The 26,406-nt window shown below is 42.7% G+C and overlaps 1 protein-coding gene across 5 annotated transcripts in view; it reads right to left on the reverse strand.

The window, feature by feature from the left end:
* The window catches only part of BRD1 (bromodomain containing 1), a 78,297-nt gene that overhangs the window by 22,098 nt on the left and 29,793 nt on the right, over positions 1-26,406 (reverse strand). For 2 of the 5 annotated variants that reach the window (XM_068276332.1, XM_068276331.1), the window contains exon 8: positions 20,141-20,635. The exons of 1 other annotated variant lie outside the window; for it this stretch is intronic. In XM_068276332.1, coding sequence (XP_068132433.1) covers positions 20,141-20,635 — 495 coding nt within the window. Of the gene's footprint in view, positions 1-8,314; positions 9,117-12,818; positions 14,557-20,140; positions 20,636-26,406 lie in introns of those variants that run through there. 2 more of the 5 variants (XM_068276335.1, XM_068276334.1) reach the window with 2 other exon arrangements.

Genomic DNA, 26,406 nt, shown 5'->3' on the forward strand with positions numbered 1-26,406 from the left:
CCAAATATGGTTGCGGTGTAGTACATAGTCACTGATGCACCACTGCTTTCAAATCATCATCTCATAAAAATCTGCACCAGTCACACTAGAATGTGCATATTCATACATTCTTATACACTCGTAGATTCTAGGAGAGAGCTTTATCCCCACAGTGAGCACACATGTGGAGAGGAATTTGTGCTCCTGGCATACACAAAAAGATTATGACAGACAACTCTTAAAGGGAGCCTGAAGTGAGAGGGATATGGAGGCTACCATATTTATTACCTTTTAAACAACACCAGTTGCCTAGCATTGCTGATCTTTCTGGCATCAGTAGTGTCTAAAGAATACACCTGCAACAAGCATGCAGCCAATCTTATCAGAAACATCTGATCTGTATGCTTGTTCAGGGTCTATGGCTAAAAGAATTGGAGGTAGAGGATCAAGCTTGACTTCCAGGCAACTGGTAAATAAATAAATATGGCCATCTATGTCCCTCTCACTTCAGGTTTCCTTTAAGACATCTTCACCACAGCATGACAACTCTCATACTAAACTGCAGGGTGAGCCGGCTTGCCAGACAGACTAGTCTCATGATGCCCCAACACGACCAATAACTACTGCTCCTGTCCCCAATGTTTACTAAGAAATGATCAAAGAGTGGTAAATTCGAGTAGAACCCTTGTATTACATATTATTGCTATGTACCTTAGTTTTTGCCACTCTAGCAGCTCAACCTAGTACATCCATGACCAAGTATATAACTACCTGACACCCTTACCAATAACAAGTGATCTGGTGGTGTGTCGTAAGTCATTGAGGTGGCACACACTTGTCTTGGGATGGCCACTATTGTTGGCAAAGAAAAACACCACATTAAATACTGCTCCTTAAAAAACACTGTTATTTGTCATATCAAAATAATTTATGACAAAGAGCTGATAACTTATCTAAGTCTCTAGTATTGGCATATTATTTTTACCTGTGATGAAGAATAAAGATGGCTTTTACTAAACAGCATTATTTCTGAGGAGCTCAACACTGTCTTCTCATTGGAACTGCTGTATGTGGTGGTCGTAGGTTCTGTCTGCATTTGGATTTAGGCATCTGTATAACTAGCAGGTGAGTCATCACTGAATTTTCATCCACTCTTGTGTCAGACACCAATGGCGAATAATATAAAACGACTCAACAGGATTGCATGGGTACTAATGGACATTTGGGAGAAGACACTGGGATATCAATGAGCCTAAAACTGGAGCAAAACTAAAGCAGATGCCCAAATAAAAAAACAAAACAAAAACAAACCTAAAGTGAAAATGAACTTGAGATAATTGTATGTGTGGTATAACTAGTAAATACATCTCTCCTGGAGTCTGATATTCTTATTTTTTATTTAAAGTAAACCCAAGGCAAATAAAAAAAAGTTAGATACTTACAAAAGGTGGAGGGAAGAGAGAAATTTAAAGTTTTATACACACCTGGGGCTTCCTCCGGCCCCATCCGCACGGCTCGCTCCCTCGTCGTCATCCATAGCCTTCTCTATCGCCGGTACTGGGTGCCGTAACTCCAGCCAGTCGCCGCAAAAGAAATGCGCCCTCTACGTATCCTTCCAGCGGCTGCTGGAGAGATACGTAGAAGGTGCACTTCTTTTGCACAGACTGGCCGAAGTTACGGGTCACTGTACCGAAGAGGAAGACTGAGGACCTGGGGAGGTAGCCCCAGGTATGTATAGAGAAGAAAAAAAAATTAATTTCTCTCAGCTCTGGTGTCCTTTAAGGACAAGTTTTGAATAGAATTGGTACCACCTGTACATTTTTTTTTTTATCTCAGGGCTAGTTCACACTGGGCACTTTGGCAGAGCTTTGCTGAACGCCAATGATCAGCAAAGCGCTGCTGCTAACGCAAGTAAATGGTAGTGTTCACACTGTAGCGAGCACCAGTGATTACCGATTTCTCAAACATGGTGCACGCAGCATTTTTAGGGCAATTTTAGAGCGATTGCATTTCAATGTCACAGAATCACAAAATGCAATCATTCTAAAATCACTTTCCAGTGAAAAACTGTTTTTCTGATCGGCGGCGATCAGCGAAATGCTACCAAAGCGCTACAGTGTGGCAACTCCAATGTAAACTAGCCCTCATATCGCTTCAGGTATTCTGACTGGTCACTCAGGGCAACTGCTCCCATTTTGCTCCAGTGTTCCTTGCCTTTATTTTTTTAAATGTGTAATATCTACAGATCTATACAAGGCTACCTTAAAAATGAATATTACAAACAAGATCACCAGATAACCATTATAAATGGATCTAAAATACTACAAAAAAAAAAGATTTGCTCTTTCAAACCCAAATTAAACTCTAGAATAAAATGCGTCCAGGCTTACAAGCAATACACAAAGTATATCACCTGTTGCCAGGCTTCCTTTATTAATCCTCATGTATCCTCTTCCCTGCAACAGCATGGTAATAGCCAAACTGCAGCAAAACCCTGTCCAAATTCCTAGTTACGGTAACTCTTTTGGCTAGGCTGCTTTAGTTTACATAAATGGGCTTTCAAAAGTTACAAATTAACCACTTGCCGACCGCACGCTTATACCGTGCGTCGGCAAAGTGGCAGCTGCAGGACCAGCGACGCAGTACTGCGTCGCCAGCTGCAGGCTGATTAATCAGGAAGCAGCCGCTCGCGCGAGCGGCTGCTTCCTGTCAATTCACGGCGGGGGGCTCCGTGAATAGCCTGCGGGCCGCCGATGGCGGCTCGCAGGCTAAATGTAAACACAAGCGGAAATAATCCGCTTTGTTTACATTGTACGGCGCTGCTGCGCAGCAGCGCCGTAAGGCAGATTGGTGATCCCCGGCCAATCAGCGGCCGGAGATCGCCGCCATGTGACAGGGGACGTCCTGTCACTGGCTGCACAGGACGGATAGCGTCCTGTGCAGCCCCGATCACCGGGGATGAGCAGGTAGGAGAGGGAGGGGGGAATTTCACCACGGAGGGGGGCTTTGAGGTGCCCCCCGCAACTAGCCTGCCCACCAGAGCGATCAGACCCCCCCTGCACACCATCCCCATAGGGGGAAAAAAGGGGGGCGATCTGATCGCTCTGCATGAAACTTGATCTGTGCTGGGGGCTGCAGAGCCCACCCAGCACAGATCACAAAAAAGAGCGCTGGTCCTTAAGGGGGGGTAAAGGGTGGGTCCTCAAGTGGTTAAACAAAAACATATTTTCCTTTTTTTTTTTTTCAATTGTAGTTCTGTAGGAATGGCAAAGTCATACAGCTACTTTAAAGCAAATATGAACTGAAAACAAGGAGAATAAATAGTAAATGTAGTAGCAATATAGAACCTCCCTGCAGTCAAACATTCTCATACTCAATTTAGAGTATTACATTTTAACTCAAGTCTGCACAGCAGGCATTTCGGTGGGACCTACAATCCGGTTCATTCAGCTGTCTTCACCTAAGCACCTATAAATAAAACACAGGTGACGACATATGCACCTAACAAGCCTAAATGGTAGTGTGTGCAATGCTAGTACTTCCCCAGTGCTCAGTTTATAATCAGTAGATGTAAGGCTAGTAAAGTGATCTGCAAACTTGGTTCTCCAGCTGTTAAGGAACTACAAGTCCCACAATGCATTTGCCTTTATGAATCATGACTGTGGCTGTCAGACTCCTGCAATGCATTGTGGGACTTGCAGTTCTTTACCAGCTGCAGAGCCAAGTTTGCAGATCACTGGGCTAGTACTTCCCCAGTGCACAGTTTATGATCAGTAGATGTAAGGCTAGCACTTCCCCAGTACACAGTTCATGATCAGCAGAAGTAAGGCTAGTACTACCCCAGTGCAGTTTGTGTTCAGTAGAAGTAAGGCTAGTACTTCCCCAGTGCAGTTTATGATCAGTAGAAGTAGTACTACCCCAGTGCACAGTTCATGATCAATAGAAGTAAGGCTTGTACTTCCCCAGTGTAGTTTATGATCAATAGAAGTGGAAGCTAGTACTTCCCCAGTGCAGTGGTTGAGGAGCTTATACTTCCACAGTGCATAGTTTACGATCAGAAGAGGATTTCCTCAGAGTGAATATTGTCATAGCTACACAATCCTATCAGCAGGAAACAGAGATACTGGTGAAATATCCTTGCAGTCAGACAACTTCTTTGCACTGGTTATCTAACCACCTGTCTGCTTTCCTTTGTGTGTGTTTCACCTCCTTTTACTGGAAGTTCAACAGCAACGCCAGATATTAACCTTTTAACAGGCAGAGCCATCCACTACAGGTGCCGTGCCAGTTGCCCTTGCCCAATATGTAGGGTGTGAAAATACAGAGGGTGCCCAAGGCTGTGGGCAGTTTGGGTGGTGTGAATCTGTAGCAGAAACATGAGTAGCATGGAATCCATGTAATTAAGGCGCCAGGAAATTTGGGCGCAGAGTAAAGCTGGAAAATATCTCAATCTGCTCCTACAAAAGTTCCAGCAGCGTTAATTACTATGCTCCCGTAATGGCTACTGCTGGCGGCCAAATTACGCTGTTTTTATAGTAATTTGGGCTTTTTTTTTACGGCACCTTAATTACTGTCTAAATCAGGGGTCTCAAACTCGCGGCACGCGGGCCATTTGCGGCCCTCGATACAATATTTTGTGGCCCGCGCCGGCAAAAGCTTCCTTCTAGTTCGCTTCAGTGCTCCCAAGTAATCCGCCGCATCCCCGCCGCTAAACGAGGGCTGCAGAGCCCCCAAATCGCCCGGGGGCAATCCGCCGGCATTTCCTGGAAGGGGCAGAGCTTTCAGCTTCAGCTCTGCCCCTCCTGACGTCAATCGTGGCGCATCGCCGCCTCTGCCCGTCCCTCTCACTCTTCCTCACAGAGAGGGGCGGGGAGAGGCGGTGATGCGCCGCGATTGAAGTCAGTTTTTGCTGATTGACTTTTTTTGAGAAATCCCTTATGTGGCCCAGCCTCATCCTGACTTTGCCTCCTGCGGCCCCCAGGTAAATGGAGTTTGAGACCCCTGGTCTAAATGCTGCTGTTGCCATAATTCACATTACACTGCACAGAGAATTTTGTGGGCATCAAACCAATTTAAACCTGAGAAACCTGGCTTTGCAAATTTGGCCTAATTGGCTTCTCACGAGACATTGCTCATGCAAATATTCATTTGCTTTCGTATGCCAAATTATGCAGGGGGCAAAAACCAATACCGCAAAGTGGTTGCCCTGCGGAATTTTGTTCATGCTACATTAGCACTATCCAGGAACGCCACGGGGAGGATTTCCAATGCATATTACGGCCTATGGAGGCACATGATGTGGCCAAATTTCCTTGCACCATTTTATGCCGTCTCAGGTGGAGTGAGAGTCTGAGATCATATGCAGTCACTAACCAGGGACACAATGCTCACTTTAACTTTAATAATGCATCACTATTCAGGGCCGGCCCTAGACTTTCTGCCGCCTGAGGCAAGTTTTGAAAAAATTGCCGCTGCCGCCCGCTCGACCCCCCCCCCCCCCTCCACTGAGCTGGAGGGGTAGCTGCCAGGACGGGGGTATTGGGCCTAGCTTCCTTGCCTGGGTCCCCAGATCTGCGCTCCCCTCCAGCTTTAAATGTAGCGTAAGCAGCCGACAGGGAGCGCAGATCGGGGGACCCAGGCGAGGGAGGGGGGGTCCGACCCCCCTCCCCACCGCTAGGCCCAATACCCCCGTCCTGGCAGCTACCCCTCCAGCTCGGCGGCCGGCACCCCCGCACTCACGGACGGGCGGATGCCTCCCCTAGAACTTTGCCGCCTGAGGCAAAAGTTTCACTACGCCTCATGAGCGGGCCCGGCCCTGTCACTATTACGTTCCCACTTAGGGAAAGAAAAATAAAATTATCACATGTAGTTGAGTATTGGAGAGGAAACAGGTTAACAAAGAGGACCCTGCAGCTACTAAAGAGTGGCTGCCTACACAACAAAGCTAAAATCTTATGCTTCTCTCCTATGGATGCCACACTGAGGAACACTGGCTACTGCAAGCAGATCTTTTCTCCTGCACTCAAAACTTTTTCTGCTGTTATGGTTTGGAGATATCACATACTTTAGGAGCACTGGCCCTTTAATAGTCAGTGCCAAACAGTTGCATGCTGGGGGTTCTTTTTATCTATAATATATTCCTCTTCCATTTATTTCCCTGCCTAGTTGCCTATCTGAAACACAATCCTCTGCTCACTTATATTTACAAGCAAGGACCGTGCCCCCCTCGCCGACTTTCCCGGTTGCTCCGTTGTCCTGGACGAAGCCCCATGTAAGAATAAATCCATCTTTTTTTATATCCCAGGTCTCCCTTAATCACTTTGCATCCAGACCTTGTTTCCCCCTTATGGACCAGAGCAGTTTTGACATTTTAGCTATGTCCCTATTTGATCAGCAATAACTTTATCCCTACTTATGACACCTAAATGAAAAATATAGCGTTTTTTTTCCCAAGGCTTTCATCCTATGGCATTTTTTCCCTTGAACAAATTTGTTTTCTATATATTTTAACAGAAAAAAAAAAATTGGAAAAAAATTCTGTTTTACCAATTCCAGCTTAAAAAAAAAAAAAAAAAATTTTGTTTGGCTATTTCTACCATTACAAAACTTAGAGAATCTGTAATAAAAAATACTTCTCTTGGTAGAGGAAAGCCCCTGGATCCTAACGAGGCTTCCCCTGTCCCCTGTCATTGGAACCCCGAGGCTTCCCCCTTCTGAGGTAAGTATCCCCCAGAGGGTTTTTTTTTGGTAATTACAGAGTCTCTATAAAATTATGTTCCTGTTAATTTATAGTGAGTATTATTTAGTTAGATTATGAAATTCTACAGTGTGTAGTTTTCACTATGAACTGAGAAAATAAAAGTATTTTTAGTGGTAAAAAAATCAATCGTATTAGCTCCAGGAACATACATTTGCTTTCAACAATTAGTATTGCATCAGATAGTGCAGGAGGTTATGCACAGGAGCCAGCCCAATCAAGCACAGCTTCAGTTACAAGACTTATCTACATCCTCGTGGCTTACATGAAGTCACATAGAACAGATATACTGTAGTGGTGGAAAAAATGGTTGTTAAGCATCTGCAAGAATGCTGTGTTTGAGCAGGATGCCTACAAGCCAAGTTGCTAACGCCTCAAGTGTCCTCCCCCACCACCACTAAATGGCAGAGAAAAAGCAGCAGTTGGAAAATGAATCTCTAGTTAAATCATACTTTGCATGCCTAACTAACCACAGACTTGATGTCTATCAGGCTTCACCACTTACCATCCATTAAAGAGAGCCCAAGGCGGGCACCTAAAATTGAAAAAAAAATAGGTTACCTGATCTGGGGGGCTGTGCGGATCAGGTAACCACCACCTCTGCTCCGCTGGCCTGCAGCAAGTTGCTTTCGCTTTTGTGACCTTTGGGGTCACGACATTGGAAGGAAAGCGATTCTCTCCCAGTGTGCAGGAAGGCAGGGGAGTAGCAGAGTGCTTGGCCAGGGAGAGACAGCTGCCCAATGGTAGCTGAGGAAAGCCTGCAGGAACACCCCTAGTGGGCGTTTTAAACAGGGAATCCCTCTCCTCCCATTACCCTCCAAAACAGCGACAAATATTGTCATTAATTTTGAGGGGCTATAGCGTGGCAGTGGAGGATAAAAGCGGCGTCTGGGGGACACAGAAGCATGTCATGAGGCAGAGGACTTGCCCGTGCCCCATCTCAGGTTCTCTTTAAGTGGCATATTGGCAGAACGCACATTTAACATACATCCTATTTGCACTAATTAATGCCCAAATAGGATGTTTACAAACCATTTTGCATCAAGTGGTTTAAGTGCAGCGGAGATGAAGTTAGCAAAAGGATTTATACTTACCTGGGGCTTCTGCCAGCCCCCTGTAGTCTGTCAGCTGCCTTGATGTCTTTCTGGTCTCCTCCCTTGTGTGCTCTCAGCCCCATGTCTCGGCTCAGTCACGGACTACTGCGCTTGCGTGGACCTGGAAGTGTGCCTCCCCAATCGCACTATTGTAGCCGGGAGTGTTCTGCGTATGTACAGTTCAAAAGACTCATAGCTGCACTTGCACAGAACCCTCCCGGCCGTAGAAGCATGATGGAGGAGGTGCGTAGCTCGCAACGCAGCTGGATCCTGGACTTCACAGCAGCACAGCGGAGTGGTTCAGGAGGATACTGAGGTAGCCAACAGACTACAGGGGCTGGAAAAAGCCTAAGGTAAATATTAATCCTTTTACTCCCATCTCATGTTTACGTTATGAATTAGGTTCTTTGCCTGATCCTCGTGTTAAAAACTAACTTTGTAAGCTAAAGCATTTTTGGCTTAAACTACAATAAAAACCACTGTATAATAAAACCTAACCCATTTTATTTTTAAGAAACACCCAATTAACCATTTACATTTCACACATATGAAAACATTTAAATTACAAAATATCTGTTATGAAACCAATACAGAGGAGGAGAAACTCCCCACAAATCTTGGAGTGAGGTTCCTCCATTTGGAATCTTTTTATTCTTGCATATTCCATTAGTATTAAAGCTCATTTTTCGTCCAAAAATTTCTAAATATTTAGTCATGTATAAACAAACATATGATAGCACATTACAGTCCATGTGATGCTTCGCTGTAAAACGGTCAATTTGATAACTGTGCAACATTAACAACAACGTAAAAGCACAAGTCTTTCTCCTTTGTAGTGGTAGGTTTATAAAATGAAACCTGGTCTGAACATTTGAAAAACAAAAAAATTCAAACCCATAAAAGTTAAAAGCTAGAGAAAAAAAAACACAAATCTGCAAATATAGCATGAGGTAGGTATGTTTTTCAAAGGCATAAAGTAATCTTCAATTACTGCTAAATGTCACTCAAGTTATGGCTCTGTTACAGAATATTTTCAAAATGACAAAATCCTTAGACCACTGATTCATACAGGCCCAAGTAGTAACATTTTCGGATTTTAACACTGAAGAGATGTGTCTGCAGAAGTTCTCTAACCATTCACATTCCTTTTATTTTTCCAATCAAACTGTAGGCAAATATATCAGTTCTCCCAAAACTGTGCATTGGCTGTGTTGACTTATAGATGGTATCAGATATTCCTCAAATGCATAAACTGGCTTTTACTGGAAATGGAATCAGCTCTTTTTCTGTTTAAAAAAACAAAAAATAAAAACTAAAGCAAAAACATTCTATATATATTTCTTCATGATAAAAATGAGCAATCATTATCAATCTTAATGCAGGAGGTTCCCATCCTGTCGCACAAAATTTTTTGTAAGACATACATATGATGTTCTGGGTGGCAACCTGACCGTGCTCCAATATTCAATATGTTTGGCACATGAAAGGAGGGGTTATTCAAATGTGTACTAAGTACTGTTCTAATGAGTCAGTTTTCCTCCAGTACTTAACATGACTTTGAAAGACTGTAGTATGGCAGCCGCTGATCTTAGCTTTTGGACATTATCTCTCCTCCTGACCCCCCCCCCCCCCCCCGTCTTTCCAGAACCTGTATGAGCCAAAAACAATTCTGGGTACAACCCCCCCCCCCCCGTTTGTACTTGGCAAGATAAATAAAATGATTCTGAATTTAGTGTGGCTCTTTAAATGATTCTGAATTTAGTGTGGCTCATTAAAGAATGGGGACCTCCGCCTTAACGCATAATATATGTATAATGTAAAAAGAAGAAAAAAAAAACATAACACCAAATAAAAAAAAGTGACAAAATATAGACCATCTATAAATAAATACAGCTTTTCGAACTACGAACACGTATGACATAACTGATCAATAAATCTGGTGGGGGAGGAACCATTTAAAGCCCAACTAAACCTACACCTCGTTCTACTTCATATTGTGTAAATACTAATACAGGTCTCACCTGCTGAGTAAAACTTAAAAAGTACAACTAACCTTTTAAAACAAAAAAAGTTAGATACTCACCTAAGAAAAGGCTCTAGATCCCTTAGAGCCTTCCTGTTCCTCTGTGTCCCCCACATTCCGACAAATCTCTCACCACCTGTATCTTTGGGTCTCTTTGGAAGTACTTGGGTCGCTGAGCATTTCTAAAGTAAAGCGTTGTGCATGCAGTACAGAGCCACTCGTCTTTGGAAGTACTTGGAAATACAAGTACTTCTGTGGCCTTTCAAGGAGACCTGAAGTGCTCTTTGACATTTAAGTTGGAGGGAGAAACAGGGGGCCTGCAATGGATCAAGGTGATGCAGAGATGAACAGGAAGGCTCTAGATACAGAGCTTTCCCTCTCAGGTAAGTATCTAAAGCCGCATCTACACGCGTAGATGCAGTCGTGATGTTCCTTATCAATCGAGCCGCTGATGCGGCTCGATTGATAAGATCCGACAGGACGGATCTTGCTTCCGCCAATTCCCTGCTCGCTCCCCGTAAGGGGACAATGGCAGGGAATCGAGTGGAAGATAAGCGGCGCCGGCGGGGAATCGAACCGGCGGGCACGTGGAAGAGGCGATCCGGCGGCTAATCGAGCCGCCGGATCGCCGCCTCATCTACACGTGTAGATGAGGCTTAACTTTTTTTTAAGGTTGCAGTTGAAGTTTAATGCAAAGCGGGTACAAAGGAAGACTTCTCTGCTAGTATTATGTGGCACATCCTCCTGTGAGTGAACAGAAAGCTAGTGCACAATCAAGCTTTACTATGAAAGACCATCTGCAAAATGAGGTTTTCAGGAGGCGAGACCTGCTTTGTGATTTATTCATTACGAGGAAATGCCCTTGCAGCAAACATGCTGGTAGGATCCCTTATAGCATACCTGGACTTTTAATAAATTTAGCAACTTTACATAAACCCCTCCCCCTGGTTGGATGCAAACGTTTTTTGAACCTTGCCAGTTATTGCACTAGAGCTGCCTTTCTCAACCTTTTTACCCCAAAGGAACCCTACAAATAACTTTTGGATCTCAAGGAACTCTGCAAATAAGGTTTTGATCTTAAGGAACCCCTGCATTTATTTTGCAGGGAACATGGTCTTTAAAAGTCAGTGAGGCTGTTTATTTTACTACCCCCTATTGCATCCTCCCTCATACAGGTCCTTCTCAAAAAATTAGCATATTGTGATAAAGTTCATTATTTTCTGTAATGTACTGATAAACATTCGACTTTCATATATTTTAGATTCATTACACACAACTGAAGTAGTTCAAGCCTTTTATTGTTTTAATATTGACGATTTTGGCATACAGCTCATGAAAACCCAAAATTCCTATTAAAAAAATTAGCATATCATGAAAAGGTTCTCTATACGAGCTATTAACCTAATCATCTGAATCAACGAATTAACTCTAAACACCTGCGGCTTTTAAAAACTCCCAGGCTGGTTCATTACTCAAAACCGCAATCATGGGTAAGACTGCCGACCTGACTGCTGTCCAGAAGGCCATCATTGACACCCTCAAGCAAGAGGGTAGGACGCAAAGAAAATTTCTGAACGAATAGGCTGTTCCCAGAGTGCTGTATCAAGGCACCTTAGTGGGAAGTCTGTGGGAAGGAAAAAGTGTGGCAAAAAACGCTGCACAACGAGAAGAGGTGACCGGACCCTGAGGAAGATTGTGGAGAAGGACCGATTCCAGACCTTGGGGGACCTGTGAAAGCAGTGGACTAAGTCTGGAGTAGAAACATTCAGAGCCACCGTGTACAGGCGTGTGCAGGAAATGGGCTACAGGTACCGCATTCCCCAGGGCAAGCCACTTTTGAACCAGAAACAGTGGCAGAAGCGCCTGACCTGGGCTACAGAGAAGCAGCACTGGACTGTTGCTCAGTGGTCCAAGGTACTTTTTTTGGATGAAAGCAACTTTTGCATGTCATTTGGAAATCAAGGTGCCAGAGTCTGGAGGAAGACTGGGGAGAGGGAAATGCCAAAATGCCTGAAGTCCAGTGTCAAGTACACACAGTCAGTGATGGTCTGGGGTGCCATGTCAGCTGCTGGTGTTGGTCCACTGTGTTTTATCAAGGGCAGGGTCAATGCAGCTAGCTATCAGGAGATTTTGGAGCACTTCATGCTTCCATCTGCTGAAAAGCTTTATGGAGATGAAGATTTCATTTTTCAGCACGACCTGGCACCTGCTCACAGTGCCAAAACCACTGGTAAATGGTTTACGGACCATGGTATTACTGTGCTCAATTGGCCTGCCAACTCTCCTGACCTGAACCCTTCAGATAATCTGTGGAATATTGTGAAAAGTTGAGAGACGCAAGACCCAACAACACTCTGGATGAGCTTAAGGCCGCTATCAAAGCTTCCTGGGCCTCCATAACACCTAAGCAGTGCCACAGGCTGATTGCCTCCATGCCACGCCGCATTGAAGCAGTCATTTCTGCAAAAGGATTCCTGACCAAGTATTGAGTGCATAACTGAACATAATTATTTGAAGGTTGACTTTTTGTTTTAAAAACACTTTTCTTTTATTGGTCGGATAAAATATGCAAATTTTTTGAGATAGGAATTTTGGGTTTTCATGAGCTATATGCCAAAATCATCAATATTAAAACAATAAAAAGGCTTGAACTACTTCAGTTGTGTAATGAATCTAAAATATATGAAAGTCTAAGGTTTATCAGTACATTACAGAAAATAATTAACTTTATCACAATATGCTAATTTTTTGAGAAGAACCTGTACAGTCTCCTTATCCTAGAGCTTTTTATTAATGTGCGCTAATTATTACTCTGACTTCTAATTTGGTGCCAATTTTTACAGTACCCCCTTTTATAATGTTCTCCATTATAGCCCCCCCCTCCCCCCCATAATGGGGAAAAATGCCAAGGAACCCCTGTAGAGTACTCAAGGAACCCTGGGGTTCCAGGAAGCCTAGGCTGGATAGAAGCATAATTTTTTATGAGATGGAACGCCCACTAATTCAGGAGGTGGAAGCCATACTAGTAAAGGAAAGCCACTTAGCTGGCAGAACGACCGCTGGGCACATGAATACAGGCTGTCGTCAGACTGATAAGACTGATTTTGACTGATCCGCTCAGCGCCCATCGTGTGTACGCACCTTAATCTTTGGGAACTGGTTGGTAGCTGATTAGATAAGCAGTTTACAGAATATAATTTGTTTTTACTCAGAGCACAACCTAATCAAATCGCCTTCTCATTTTAAATTTCTCAACATTTTGGTTTTATGCGTTGAGGGATAGACCAATTGACAGGAGAACAAACTGCTCATGTTTTAGTTGTCTGAAATAGTTTCCATGGAAAATGCTAACAATGCAAGCCTAGGTATGCTTATTTTTTTTACCAATATATTTTAAGAGATGCCTTTCTCAACAGCCGTCCACTTGAGCTCTTTAGCAGCCACTCAGATTCTATGGTTTGTCTTCAGTAGACATTCTAAACTCAAGTCATCTGATCACTTCTAAAGAAATAAAAGCATTTTTAATTTTTAAGATCTTGTAAAAAGTGTAGTCTTTTTTTTCCGGTTTGTTTAAAGTAAGATGAGATGCTGATAAGTTTATGGCTTTGCCCAGAAAGAAGAGAGCCGGAGTTTATTCAACAAATTCCCCCTGAGATTGATGCATTTAGTACAGTGTAGTTGCAGCTTTGCTAAACCACTAAAAAATAAAAAATGTCCTTTGACCTCAAACCAGCAGCAGATTCAACGCCAGAAATGTCTTCAAATATTTGCCCCTATGGGTTTTTCTTCAAGGTCGGGAACTGATAAAGCGGACAGGTCAGGTAAGTAGGGGAGAGGGATGATGGACCAATAAGAAATGCAGGGTGTTCAATTTGGCCGCCACAACCCTGGGTGCTTATGTAGGTGCATTGTCCTGCAAAAAAAGGATCCCTTTTGTAAATTTTACACTGCGTTTCATCTTAATAGCCTCCTTTAGCTGGTCCAGGTGGTTAGCATAATACTGTCCAGTTATACTAGAGCCCTGGGGTCGGTAGACCACCAAAAGAATGCAATCTTTGCCTCAGAAAACAGACGCTATAAAACTTATTTTGCCCAATTTCTGAGTGCAGACCTTCTTTAGCCGAGGGGAGCTATTAAGGCGCCATTCCTTTGACTGTTGATTGGTTTCAGGATCATAGATTAAGATTGGTTTCAAGATTATAAATACGTATGTGGAGCCGGGTTTCATTGTCTGTCACTAACCTAGACAAAAAGTCCTGTGCAGAGAGTCAAAATGAGCCAAACCTGCTTTGCATGCTTCAACTCATCTCCTCTTTTGTGCAAACATTTCGGCACCCACTTCACTGAAAGCTTGCGCATGTATAGAATAGTGGTAATAAACTCAACACGCTCTGGTGACATGTCCAGTATCTGGGATATCTTCTTTGCCATTATTCATCGGCCTTCAGTAATCAGCTCAAGGACAGCATCACAGGTTGCCGGGCCAGTTGAGGTTGGGGGGTGCCCACTGGGAGGCTCATCATTTCCTCAGTGAAATGCCCAGTCTTGATATGGGATATTCAGGTTTTGACAGTGCCCAGAGTTTGTCATATGTCAGTGTGAATGTCCTTTGCTGACTTTCCCTAGAGAAAAAAAAACTTCATGATGACCCGTAATTCCAACGACGTGAAACTTGCTTGTGCCTTCGCCATCACAGCTTCTCACTAAAGAAAAAAAAGTTTTAAGAATTGCAAACACCTGATATTTGCAGAGCTACATACTAAGATAGAAGACTGTTATATGTCCCTACACTACCTTTTTCTACTTCATCTGGAAGGGTGCAAAGCCAGGGACTTATCAGCATCACCTTGTATAATGGTTGAGTGAAGCAAAATAAACTAGATTTCCAAAAATGTTGAACTGCATTAACAAGCCACAGTCTTGAAAGCCCTGATCAGCCAGTCCTGTCACTCAGGACAGTTTCAAACAGCACAGCTTGCCCTCTGACATCACTTTACTGTACTATATTCCAGTTGACTGGTCTGTGAAGAACACAGACTCGTTGATAATCACTGGAGCCTCATCTCCCTTAAGCACTGTTCTCTTTCCCCTTCTAGACTTGTATATATTAAACTGGAGTTTGTGAGCCTATAATTCTGATTCAACCTTTTATCAAATTGTTTAGCAAGCAAAGCAAGCTCAGTCTTCGTCACTCCACTCCTAACAAAACAAGTAGGAATCACACCAAGCTTACAAACCAGACTGAAGAGTAGCAACACTGATGTGATCATTACAGTTTCTTCTTCTATAGTCAAGTTCATAGTGTACAATGGAAAGAAATTTGTTCTTGGTCTCACCCCCAAAAACCACTATGTGTGATTATTTTGGGGTGCATTTGTTTCATTAATGATACAGAGATGCTGCTTGGTTTTCTGAAGAGCACCCATACCTGTCTTAAAAAAAAAACAATGAAGGAAATGTCCTGTTGAGAGCTAGAATTATTGCAACTACAATTACCCAGGCCGATGTATTGCTAAAAAGGTCACTAACACTGAGGGAACACCTGTGCAGATGCTAGATTGTCACCCAAAGTTATGGATGATCACTTTACACAACTAGATTAAATTGTTTTTGCCTTTAGCTGGGCTGTAGACACTGAATAATTCACATGTTGTCCATTTAGTTTAAATTATGTTTTTCTTAATCAAAGTCACTATATGCAATGGAACAAAAGCTGGCTGCATTGGAGGCCCCTATACAAAGGTGTCTTATGCTGGGGATACAAGGTACGACTCGGCGGCTCGATTAGCCGCTGGATCGACTCCCGCCGCAGTCTGGATCGATTCCCACTCGTCCCCGCGGGCGCTTCCTAATCTTCCGCTCGACGACTCGTTATTGTCCGCCCGCAAGGGTCATTGGACCTTTTGGAAATTATCAATCGAGCCATCAGCGGCTCAATTGATAAGGGGGGATGCTGGACACACACGTTGCGATTTCCCGCTCGATCCGCAGGATCGATTCGATTATTTCCAACATGTTCAATCGGGTTTTGATGGATACAGCCATCGATTTTGCATATTAACCATTTATGCCTCCAGGACGTAGTACCTACGTCCAGGAGGCCACGTGCGCGTCCGCGTTAGCCAGGCAATCAGTGAATCGGGCTATGGTGCCCGATCACGGATTCCTCTCCCCTGCTGAAAAAGCGACAGCTTCTCTCAGAAGCTACGCTGTTTTCTGAAGCCATGTCCCTCTAAGCGTACATTGTACGCTTAGAGTGACGTCGTGTAGACAAACTCAAGATTGCCATCTTGTGGCCAAAAAGTAAAACTACAAGTAAAAGTAAAAAAACATTACAATACACAAATATTTCCCCAAAGAAAACACTATTTATATCCCACCCTCCCAAAAATGCCCACATAAAATGTTTAGTAAAAAAAAAAAAAAAAAAACAACAACAAATATTTACCTAAGGGTCTAAACTTTTTAAATATCTATGTAAAGATGAAATATTTCTCTCTATTTTTTTTTTTATAAGCTTGTAAATAGTGATTGATGCAAAACCGAAAAAATGCTCTTTTATTTCCAAATAAAATATTGTCACGATACATTGTGATAGGGACATAATTTAAACGGTGAAATAACCGTGACAAATGGGCAAATACAATACGTGGGTTTTAATTATGGAGGCATGTTTTATTTTAAAACTATAATGGCCGAAAACTGACAAATAATGAATTTTTTCTTTTTCTTATTCTTACTGTTAAAATGCATTTACAGTAAGGTAGCTCTTAGTAATGTACCCCACAAAGAAAGCCTAATTGGTGGCGGAAAAAACAAGATATAGATCAGTTCATTGTGATAAGTAGTGATAAAGTTATAGGCTAATGAATGGGAGGTGAACATTGCTCGGATGCATAAAGTGAAAATGACTGAAGGCTGAACTGGTTAAGATAGAGGGGGAAATCGCAACGTGTGTACCCTGCAGAATATGCTGGGAATACACCATACAATTTTCTGTTAGATTATTCTGTTAAGCCTCATCTACATGCGAGCCGCTGGATCGCCTCTTCCGCGTCCCCGCTCGCCCGCGTGTGCGCCGGATTCGATTCCCCGCCGGCGCTGCTTATCTTCCGCTCGATTCCCTGCCATTGTCCCCTCACGGGGAACGAGCAGGGAATCGGCGGTGGCAGGATCCGACCGGTCGGATCTTATCAATCGAGCTGCATCAGCGCGTCATCTGCACGTGTAGATGTAGCTTTAGATTTTCTTTTAGAATGCATAATTAGATTATTTTCTGTAGAGATTGGTCATTATCTCTGGTGCATTGTCTTCTGTTTATCTCCTGCTGAGTAGAACAATGCCTAATTGCTCGGCAGATAGATCGTAAGATAGATACATTTCCAACATGTTGAACTTTATCTGGCAGGTAAATCTAACAGAAAATTGTATGGTGTATTCCCAGCATAACTAGTGTAGACAATGGTGCTAGCTTAACGGTTCTGCGTAATGGAACAATTTAAGCTTTTAGAAAATCTTAGTGTTAGGTGGTTAACTAAGTTAAAGGACAACTGACCAGTGAAAATAACTATAAAAAAATGGCATCTATGTTTCCATGCATGCTTTTTTTATGGATGGAAAAACAGATGTGAAGAAGCCCATTTAATGTGATCCAATGTTATCTTCCGGCATCAGCAGTGTTGTAAGGTTATGCTCCTTTTCTGTAATAAAAAACCTTTTCTTAGTGAAGAAAAAAAAAAAGCCCACTGATTAACATGAATTGTCAGATCTAATGTGTATCTCTGTACTGAAGAAAAAGGTGGAAATATGCTAATGTGTGAGCAAGGCCTAATATAAGCACTATTCCTGGGATAGGTATTATAAGCAATTATTTTTCTGCGTCTCCAGAAGTCCTCAGTGCTGATTTGCTTTGTTACAGAGTCCACAATTTAGAATGTTATAAATCCTATCGGTGCTTTTATAAGCAATAAAGAGGCATCCACATTGCTCCAAGGGTCAGCAAAAATCCTATGAAAGCTATGAGTAAAAGTCACGTCCAGAAGGCGAAAATGGTTAATATTGGTCAGTAGCTTATAACTTTGAACATTTCTCCTGCATGTTTCTTTCTCTCTTCAATAAGACACTGGGGCTTCTTAAGTTAGCGCCTATTTATGGCCATTTACGCTGAACTCCAGGTGGAAAAAAAAAAAAAAATTCAGTACATGAAATACCTACAAATACAGTTTACTACTAATATAGTCATCAGATCGACTGCTCAGTAATGTCTCCCTTTTATGTTCTAAGGCAATGCTTCTCTGCATTATATCCCTGCTCCCTAGTTTTCATGCATAATCCACTACCACATACTAAATGCAAACTTGATGCCATTTCACATCCTCAGCGCCATGACTTTGAAAAATTCTTCATAATTATGCAGCAGACTCTTGCATCTTTAGCAGTCCATGCTCTTGTCTTGTTGCACACTTCAGTGTAATGAAGCCAGACTATACACTGAGAAGTTCTATAGATTGTAAGCCCGATTTCAAGCCACATATTAATTTCTGTTTGAACATTAGGGTGTCATTTCAGAGCACAAGAGCTGTACAGATACACTTTTCAGCTATTGCCCCAACAAAAAGTTATCTTAAGGGAGGTCATGGAGGTCCGCTTTCTACGTAGGTGCTGAACACTAAGGGACAAAACTAAGATTAGGGCTGGTGTATATGACTAGGAGAATGAACAAAAGGGGACCTACATATTTTATACATATCCCAGCACCACTGACCTTAGTGATAGAGTTATTTGTAACAATACTCTAATATACCAGTCAACAGCCACCTTCTTGAAGGGACTTCCCTATCCCGTAGTAGTGATTAATGTACCATTTTGTCCCACTCAATTTTGTTTACATTTTGACAGTAATTTGAAGAGAATTAAAAACACTGCTCTCACTAAGGTTGAGCTGCTCAATGCTGCACAAAGCTATGGAATGGGAGAACCCTAGCTGAACCTTCCCCACAGACTTGACGACAAGTTACCACCATGCTTTCTTAAAATCGATGCACTCTGAATCTGTCAAATTATGGACACCAAAATACTCAAATCTCTTCTATTCTAATTAACCCCTAAATATACTAATCTTTCATACCCCAATGATACTAGACCTACTTATAAGTCTTTCCCTTCTAATATTTAATTTACTTGCACCCATAGAACAACGTACAACCCATTCATTCTATCCATGATACTATGACCACCTGATATTTCTCCAATCCCAACACAAGCTCCAAACTTGGCAACTTAAGAAAAACATGGCTCAGGTCCTTAGGCAGCACTGTCTTACTAATTCCCATCCTCTGACTTTCTCTTTAAATAACGGCACACATTTACTGGTAATGATAAAAGGCGAGAAGGTGCAATAAAATCTTCCACATTTTCTAAATGATTGCATGCTACGAATTAATATACTCTAAATATGGATTTAATTGATTTATCACCACTTCATGTTCAGCAGAGGATACTTAGTGGGAAAAGAGTGACTAGAGTCCCTTATGGGGGACAAACACAGGAAGCCCTTCCTGCTATAAAGTAAAAATAAAGCTTTGGTTAGGGCTTAGCTTAACATTTCCCTGAAATATTCACTTCCACTGAAATGTTTTTTTAAATGTAGTTTTAAGGTCCCACAGTAGCAAAGTTCAATTTGCAGTTATGATATAAAAGCAATGCAATAGGGTTGGTAGAAAGTCAATTTTGTAAAAGTTACTTTTAACATGCGTTCTATGCCTGGAGCTTAGCTTAAAGGATGACTGAAGGAAAAAAGTAGGACATGAAAAATGTGAAAAGAGAAACGTGTATGGAGGTATGCATTCATTCATACTCTGATTTTAGTTTGTGTTGTGTAAAAAAAATAAATAAATTGTAAAACAATACAAAACAGCTCTTCCTAAATCTGTCTTCCAATCTCACCAACAGAACGTTTTGTAGTAATTGACCATATGCACAAATTGAGTAAATGTCTCAGTAATGTAGATAGTATTATCTCTGTGTACACCTACAAGCCAAAACCTGTTGGTGGTACTTAAGGACAAGCTTGGGAAGCAATGATATAAAAAGACTACAGCCATCGAATATTACTGAAAACAACAAGCAGATTAAAATAAAAAAAAGCAAAATCAAAGAATGACAAAACGAAAACAAAGTTTTAAATGAAGAAGTTTTAGTAAAGAAAATAAACATTTTTAGTTAGTGCTCTAGAATCTATATAAAGTATTTCTTCCGTTTATGGGACTAGTAAATTAATGTATTTACCTGTGTCCAATCGTTTCACAGGGGACTCCTCGTCTACCTCTGAATCTCCACAGGAGCTCCTTGACCTTTTTCTTGGTTGTAAGAGTGTTTCCAACCTTGGAATGACTACAGACAAAAATGTTTTGGTCCCTAGCTGTGGTGAAGTTGGCTGTATCTCATTGTTCTTTGCAGGCTTTGGGGGGCTTACACTTTTTGATTTGTGGAAGAGAATAGATGTACGTCTGTTTACATCAGCTGATGATTCCGCAACTTCAGAATCTGTCGAATCACTGAGATTACTGTCCTTATGTAAATGTTCTGAACTGTGTCCATTTAACACTTCATCCTGAGCAGTAGCACTATGTAATTCATTATCAAAAGTGACTCTTTTGTATTGCTTATTCTGCTCTGGATTGAGTTCTATTGGTTTGAGGGTTGGCGGTTCTGAATTAGTCTCCGAGTTTGAAGGAAGAGGTAATGCATCAGATGGTTCAAGTTTAGGGGGAGAATTATCTCCTGAAAAAATTATAAATAAAAGTGCCATTTTTGAAAACTGTATTACAAATGTTTTCTAACAAACAAAACTAATCTATTGAAGTCTCAACACAAAACTACAAAATTACATAACAGTATGAAAACAAAAACTACAACATCATGAAAGTAAATTTTATACAGTTATATATGAAATTTACTTAGCACTACTCCCTTTCCACAATCTAGTGCGACAATAAATTAATCCAAGTGGACAATAACCGTCCATCTTAAAAAGTGTAACTGAAAGGAAAAAAAGTGCCCCAGGAGGTACTTACCTAAGGAGGGGGAAGCCTCTGGACCCTGAAGAGGCTTCCCCATCCTCTTTACCAGAGGGAATCCAGCACAGGGACCCCTGAAGATCTGCTTGTCAGGAGCCTTGTGCAGACACAGTATCAGCTCCCCCTTGGGCTCTGGCGGAAATTGCCATGCCTGATCAGGTCCACTTCACTACTGAGGTGCGAGCAGTCTGCGCAGCGCAGTTGAGCTGACATGATCGGGCTTGGCTATTTCCAGAGCCCGAGAGGAGAGACGTTAGTGTGCTGGTGCGCACTTGTCCACTGCGTGCATTTTACCTGCTGTTTATGTTCTTCAGGAGCTGCCAGCGCCGAAACTCCTCTGCCGAGGACGACAGGGGTAATGCTCAGAAGCCAGAGGCTTCCTCCTCCCACTACCTGTATTTCTAAGTTACAGGTGTACTTTAAAGAAAGCCTATCATTAAAAAAAAGTTGCCAGAAGTAGGTAGTAAGCCAACCTGTATATCGCAAAACCCATAATATTCTTAAATACACCAGCAACTGGCATATGCAACTTTACATTTTCCCTGTTTATAAATGGCATGCTTTTAACAAAACAAAAAAAAACAAACAAAAAAAAAAATTTCCCTCAAACAACATGAATGAAACCCAAATATATACAATGTAAAACCACTGTGCGGTACTTTTCACACAGTAATACAGATTTGCATAGATTATATTGGGTTTGAAATTAAACAGATTTGCCAAGCAATTTAACCAATTTAACCTAGACCACCTCTCATCCCTACTCGAAAAGCATTCTATCGACTTACAAAGAAAAGTAGCCAAAACAGGCAGTATTTTACATTTTGCAGATTTAACCAAATAAGTTGGTTTCTAACTTAAATGATATCTGGGGGAAGAAAAAAATCTATTTCAAAAACTCAATAAAAGCAAGTAAGTTTTTGCCATTCTAAAATCGGGCTACTGCGTTCAGTGGACAGTAGTTAGGACTAAACAAAAGGCGTTTATGAAGTTGAATGGGATGAATAATAAATCTGTATACGTAATCTCTCCATGGTTCCTTAGGATGAATTCTAGAGTATGCCATATGGCACTCATTCATTGGTATTGTGGTAATAAGAACAATAAGATGCAAAAGAACAGCTGTCCGACATGGGCATCATGTTATACAAGAACAAAGGACACAATGCTTTAAAAAAAAAAAAAAAAAAAAATCCCTAGATGATACTTAGGGGGTGCAGCAAACGCATGATGCAAAAAGGCTCCCATTTCGGAATCCTGCAAATTATTCCATTAAAAATGGAAATAAATGACACGAGAAATAATGCATGCAAGGATGCAGCTCTAAATATAGGATTTCTGAGTGCTGCAACACTACAACCGAACAGAGCTTCATTTCCCTGTTCTGTGTGGAAAAGCAATGGACCCTTCCGACCCACCATCTTTATAACAGCCTTCAATGAAAGGGCACTGAGAGTTTCTTATTGCAGACAGAGCAGGGTGATGAGAGTAAAAATGGCTTCAGTCTGTTAGACTGCGTAATCGTTGTCTAATCACCCGTACAACGCTGCGATCAGCAGCAGCACTGAACTGGGGACAGCCGTGTCACACGGCTGTCCCCTCCTGAGCCACAGAGGTGATCGGCTGTCATAGGCTGAAGCCTATGACAGCTGATCACAGGGATTGGCCGGCGGGGGTATACAAGGGGAGGGGGGGGGGGGGGGACACTGTTTAAAAAAAAACAAAAAAAAAAAAAACACCACAAATGCATACAAACAAACAAAACAAACAAACACTGGGGGAGGGGGGAATCACTTGTGTGCTGTGTCGTGTGGCCCTGCAGCTTGGCCTTAAAGCTGCAGTGGCCAATTTAATGTAAATGTGCCTGGTCTTTAGGGGGTTCATCACTGCAGTCTTCAAGAGGTTAATGCAAACATACTATAACATGCATTTAAAATATGGGCGGCTGAACTAGGGTTTAAAGTGGCCCCAAATTAAAAATACAAGATTTCAGGAATAAAATCTATTTTCTAAATTATAATAATAAATAGCAGCCTTTTTTAGCTGCATGATGACAAATATAAAATATTTTACATTTATTGGAATAACCCTTCCCTTTCATATTGCCGGGACAGAATCCGGCAAAATGCTGGAGTAGGTGGTGTCCGGGAAAGGAGGAATTGCTAATGGCTGCCACCTGTATAACCCTAGTTATGCAAAGAGAAGGGTGACAAGCATGCACTGAAATGCTCATAGGCTTGAAGGAGTGTTTATCTTTGTATGTGTCAGAGTGGTGCAACTAAATATTTTGAATTAAAAAAAAAATGTTTGGTTTGGGTCTGCTTTAAAAGTTTAGATAAGAAGACCCATTGCGTGCAAGGAAAATTGCAACAGAACTGGAACAAAAATGGGGAAGACTTGAAAATCAAAAATTCTAGTTGGTCACAAAGCATCTTTTCCACGTCTACACCTGTTTTCTACCAGATTTTCTCAAATTCTCTTTGCACTGGTTTTAATATGAAAACACAGATCTACAATAATACTGTACCAGGAAGAGGACTCCTATAGTTCTTTAAATTCGAATTGCATCCCTCTATCAAGCCCAGTGACAGAAGTGTTGAATTTAAAATGAATCAGTAATAAGGAAGAAAAATAAAAAAAAATTCCTTTCGCTGGGGGGTACTTGCCTCCAGAGAGGGGGAAGTCTCTGGATTCTTATGAGGCTTCTCCCGTCCTCTTCACCCTCCAGGATCCAGTGCTGGCAACCCCTGAGCAGTGGCGATGTAAATATTTACCTTCCCCACTCCATCGAAGGCGCGGCTTTCCAATGGGTTCTGGCGGAAATAGCCGAGCCCGATTGGGTCCACTCTACTGCAGAGGCAGCTTGTGCCTGTACAGTAGAGTGGACTCGATTGGGGTCGGCTATTTCTGTTGGAGCCCATCGGAAAGCTGCGCCGGAGATAAATATTTCAGCCGCTACTGCGCCATAGTAGACATGCTAGACTACTGATCTTTTAGTGGAGCAAGCACTGGGTCACGGAGGGTGAAGAGGGCTGGGGAACCTTCAAAATCCAGAGGCTCTCTCCCCTGAGGTAAGAACCCTCCCAGGGGCTTTTTTTGTCCAGTAGAATGAGGGACACGTCAGTGTTCTCCCCAGCCGGGTGGCATGAAAAAGTAGCCGTGTGGGGCGCAACTGGGTGAATGCAGGACCGGCAACGCTGCTTACACCATAGGACATCCCTGCACTCCCTTTTATGGCCCTTGCTTCCCAGCACCCCCCCCCCCACCCACCCCCCCATCATGTCCCATGCATTACTGCAACTCCTATCACGTCCCATTGCATTCCTGCACCCCATATCACATCTCATCCAGTACTGCAACCCCTACCGCGTCCCATGAATACCTGCACCTCCTATCATGTCCCATGCATTCCTGTACCCCCTATCACGCCCCATACACCCTTGTGCTCCTTATGACGTCCCATGCATCCCTTCACCCCCATTACCCTCACCTAATACATTACTGCAGCTCCACAAATCTCCCAATAGATAACGCAAACAATACTGAGTCCTTCCTTATAACATAGGTTATTGCACTCTCAAACACATTTCATACACTAATATCACATTCCACAGGTTGCTGCATTCAGTAAGCCCCCATAGAGCACCCATCACACACCACATATTGCACCGACCTACAGGCTCCATAGCTTTTTTAGTGATAACATCCCATCACCCTCCTTACATTACAGCACAGGACAATACATTACAGCACATACATTGCAGCCCATGCATTACAACCATTACACAACCATTCTATGCCACTATGATTATTACACGCTGCAGTATAGGGCACCCCTCTGCCCTGTTCCAGTAAGCTTGCACTCTAACACCTCCCCCTCCCCTATGTCACCCACTCCTGCTCACCCCTTTGGCAGCCGGGATCTGGATTATGAGCTGGATGGCCCTCATGTAGTAGCGCCCATCCCCCCGACCACAAGCTCGCTGGGCTCTGTGCACTCCATGATGCTCTGAATGAAGTTCTGCATGCATTGGGGCTTCTGCTGGAGCCCGGTGACAACCTTCAAAGCCATGATCGGCTGCCTGCGAGGAGAGCAGACAGGAGACTGGCTGCAGCCCAGGGGAGCACTGGCCAGGCCGCTCTACAGACGGGGAAGGAAGTACTGGAGGGGACTGGAGGATGTGCTCCCTAGTTAAGGCTGCGCTACCCGCCCGTCAGACCTTCAGATCAGCGGCAACCCGCAGGGGTGAGAGAGGGGAGCGATGTACAGTAACGCGCCATAGACTTCAATACAAGTGATGTCACTTCCTACATTTGAAGTCTAGGGCGCGTCACCGCACATTGCTCCTCTCTCTCATATCCCTGCAGGCTGCCGCTGATCTGGAGGTCTGACGAAGGACTCTACCGGCGGGCAACGCAGCCGGAACGGGGTATTACTATGCAGTGGGAGACCCGCACCGTGCGAGCAGACAGCAGCGTATGGAGGTTACCAAGAAGCAGTACAGGGCTGCGAACGCGCAAGGCGAAATCCTGGGGTCCCCTACTTAGTCTCCCGCGGGTAAGCAGACCTTTTATTACACAGTAATATTAGTTTGTAACTGCACTACTCAGCAATTTAGCACTGGCGCTAGAGGTGCGCTCTTTTCAAGGCACCTTGTTCAATACTTGTATCTTGACCTCTTATATGCACTTTATTACATTTTTTTTGCACAGTTTTTTGCCGTAGGTGCTTGTGTGCACGCGGACCCCCATTGTTTTTTGGTGGGGGTTGGCGTGCACGCACTTGCTCGATAGCACAATTTACATTATATTGAGGTACTGTATTGCTTAGTTTGCACTATTTGCACTGTATATGTGTGTATGCGCACGCCCACTTGTTTAGGGTGTGCGGGCATGCACACATCCTCCCCTTGTTTTGATGGTAGGTTTATGGCACATGATTCTATTTTACAGACTGAAGGAGCTATTCTCATGTGATTATATTTGTTTGTGTTTGCACTCTCACTGTATACCTGCTTATCCCAGAGGGATAATTTATGAATTTATGTATGGATTATGAAATATTTATAGTAGGGGAGCATACCGATTACAGTCTGTTTTCTGGGAGATCTTTGATGTTGTAATGGTTTTTAATGGATCTAAGCTTATATTCAATGAAGATACATAGTTTTCTTGAAATGCCTGATTTACTATGGACTGATATTAGATAATGGCCCTTTATGGCGGTGTGTTTTTTTTTTTTGGTTGAGATCACTATGTCACATCTACACAAATCATAAAAATGACTGTTGGATGTCACTGGTTTTACCCACCTAACTGGTGAACAAAAATTAAATTATCTTTTTAACTCCAAGTACCAAAATATATGCTTAACGTGGACCTTAAATTTTGCACAGGACAGAAGAAAAACATCGAGAGATGCACCCTGTATGAATTTAGAGTTTAGCCTGCCCAATTCCCTCTCATCTGTGTCTA

This window comes from Hyperolius riggenbachi, chromosome 3, assembly GCF_040937935.1.
Source record: "Hyperolius riggenbachi isolate aHypRig1 chromosome 3, aHypRig1.pri, whole genome shotgun sequence".
NCBI lineage: Eukaryota > Metazoa > Chordata > Amphibia > Anura > Hyperoliidae > Hyperolius > Hyperolius riggenbachi.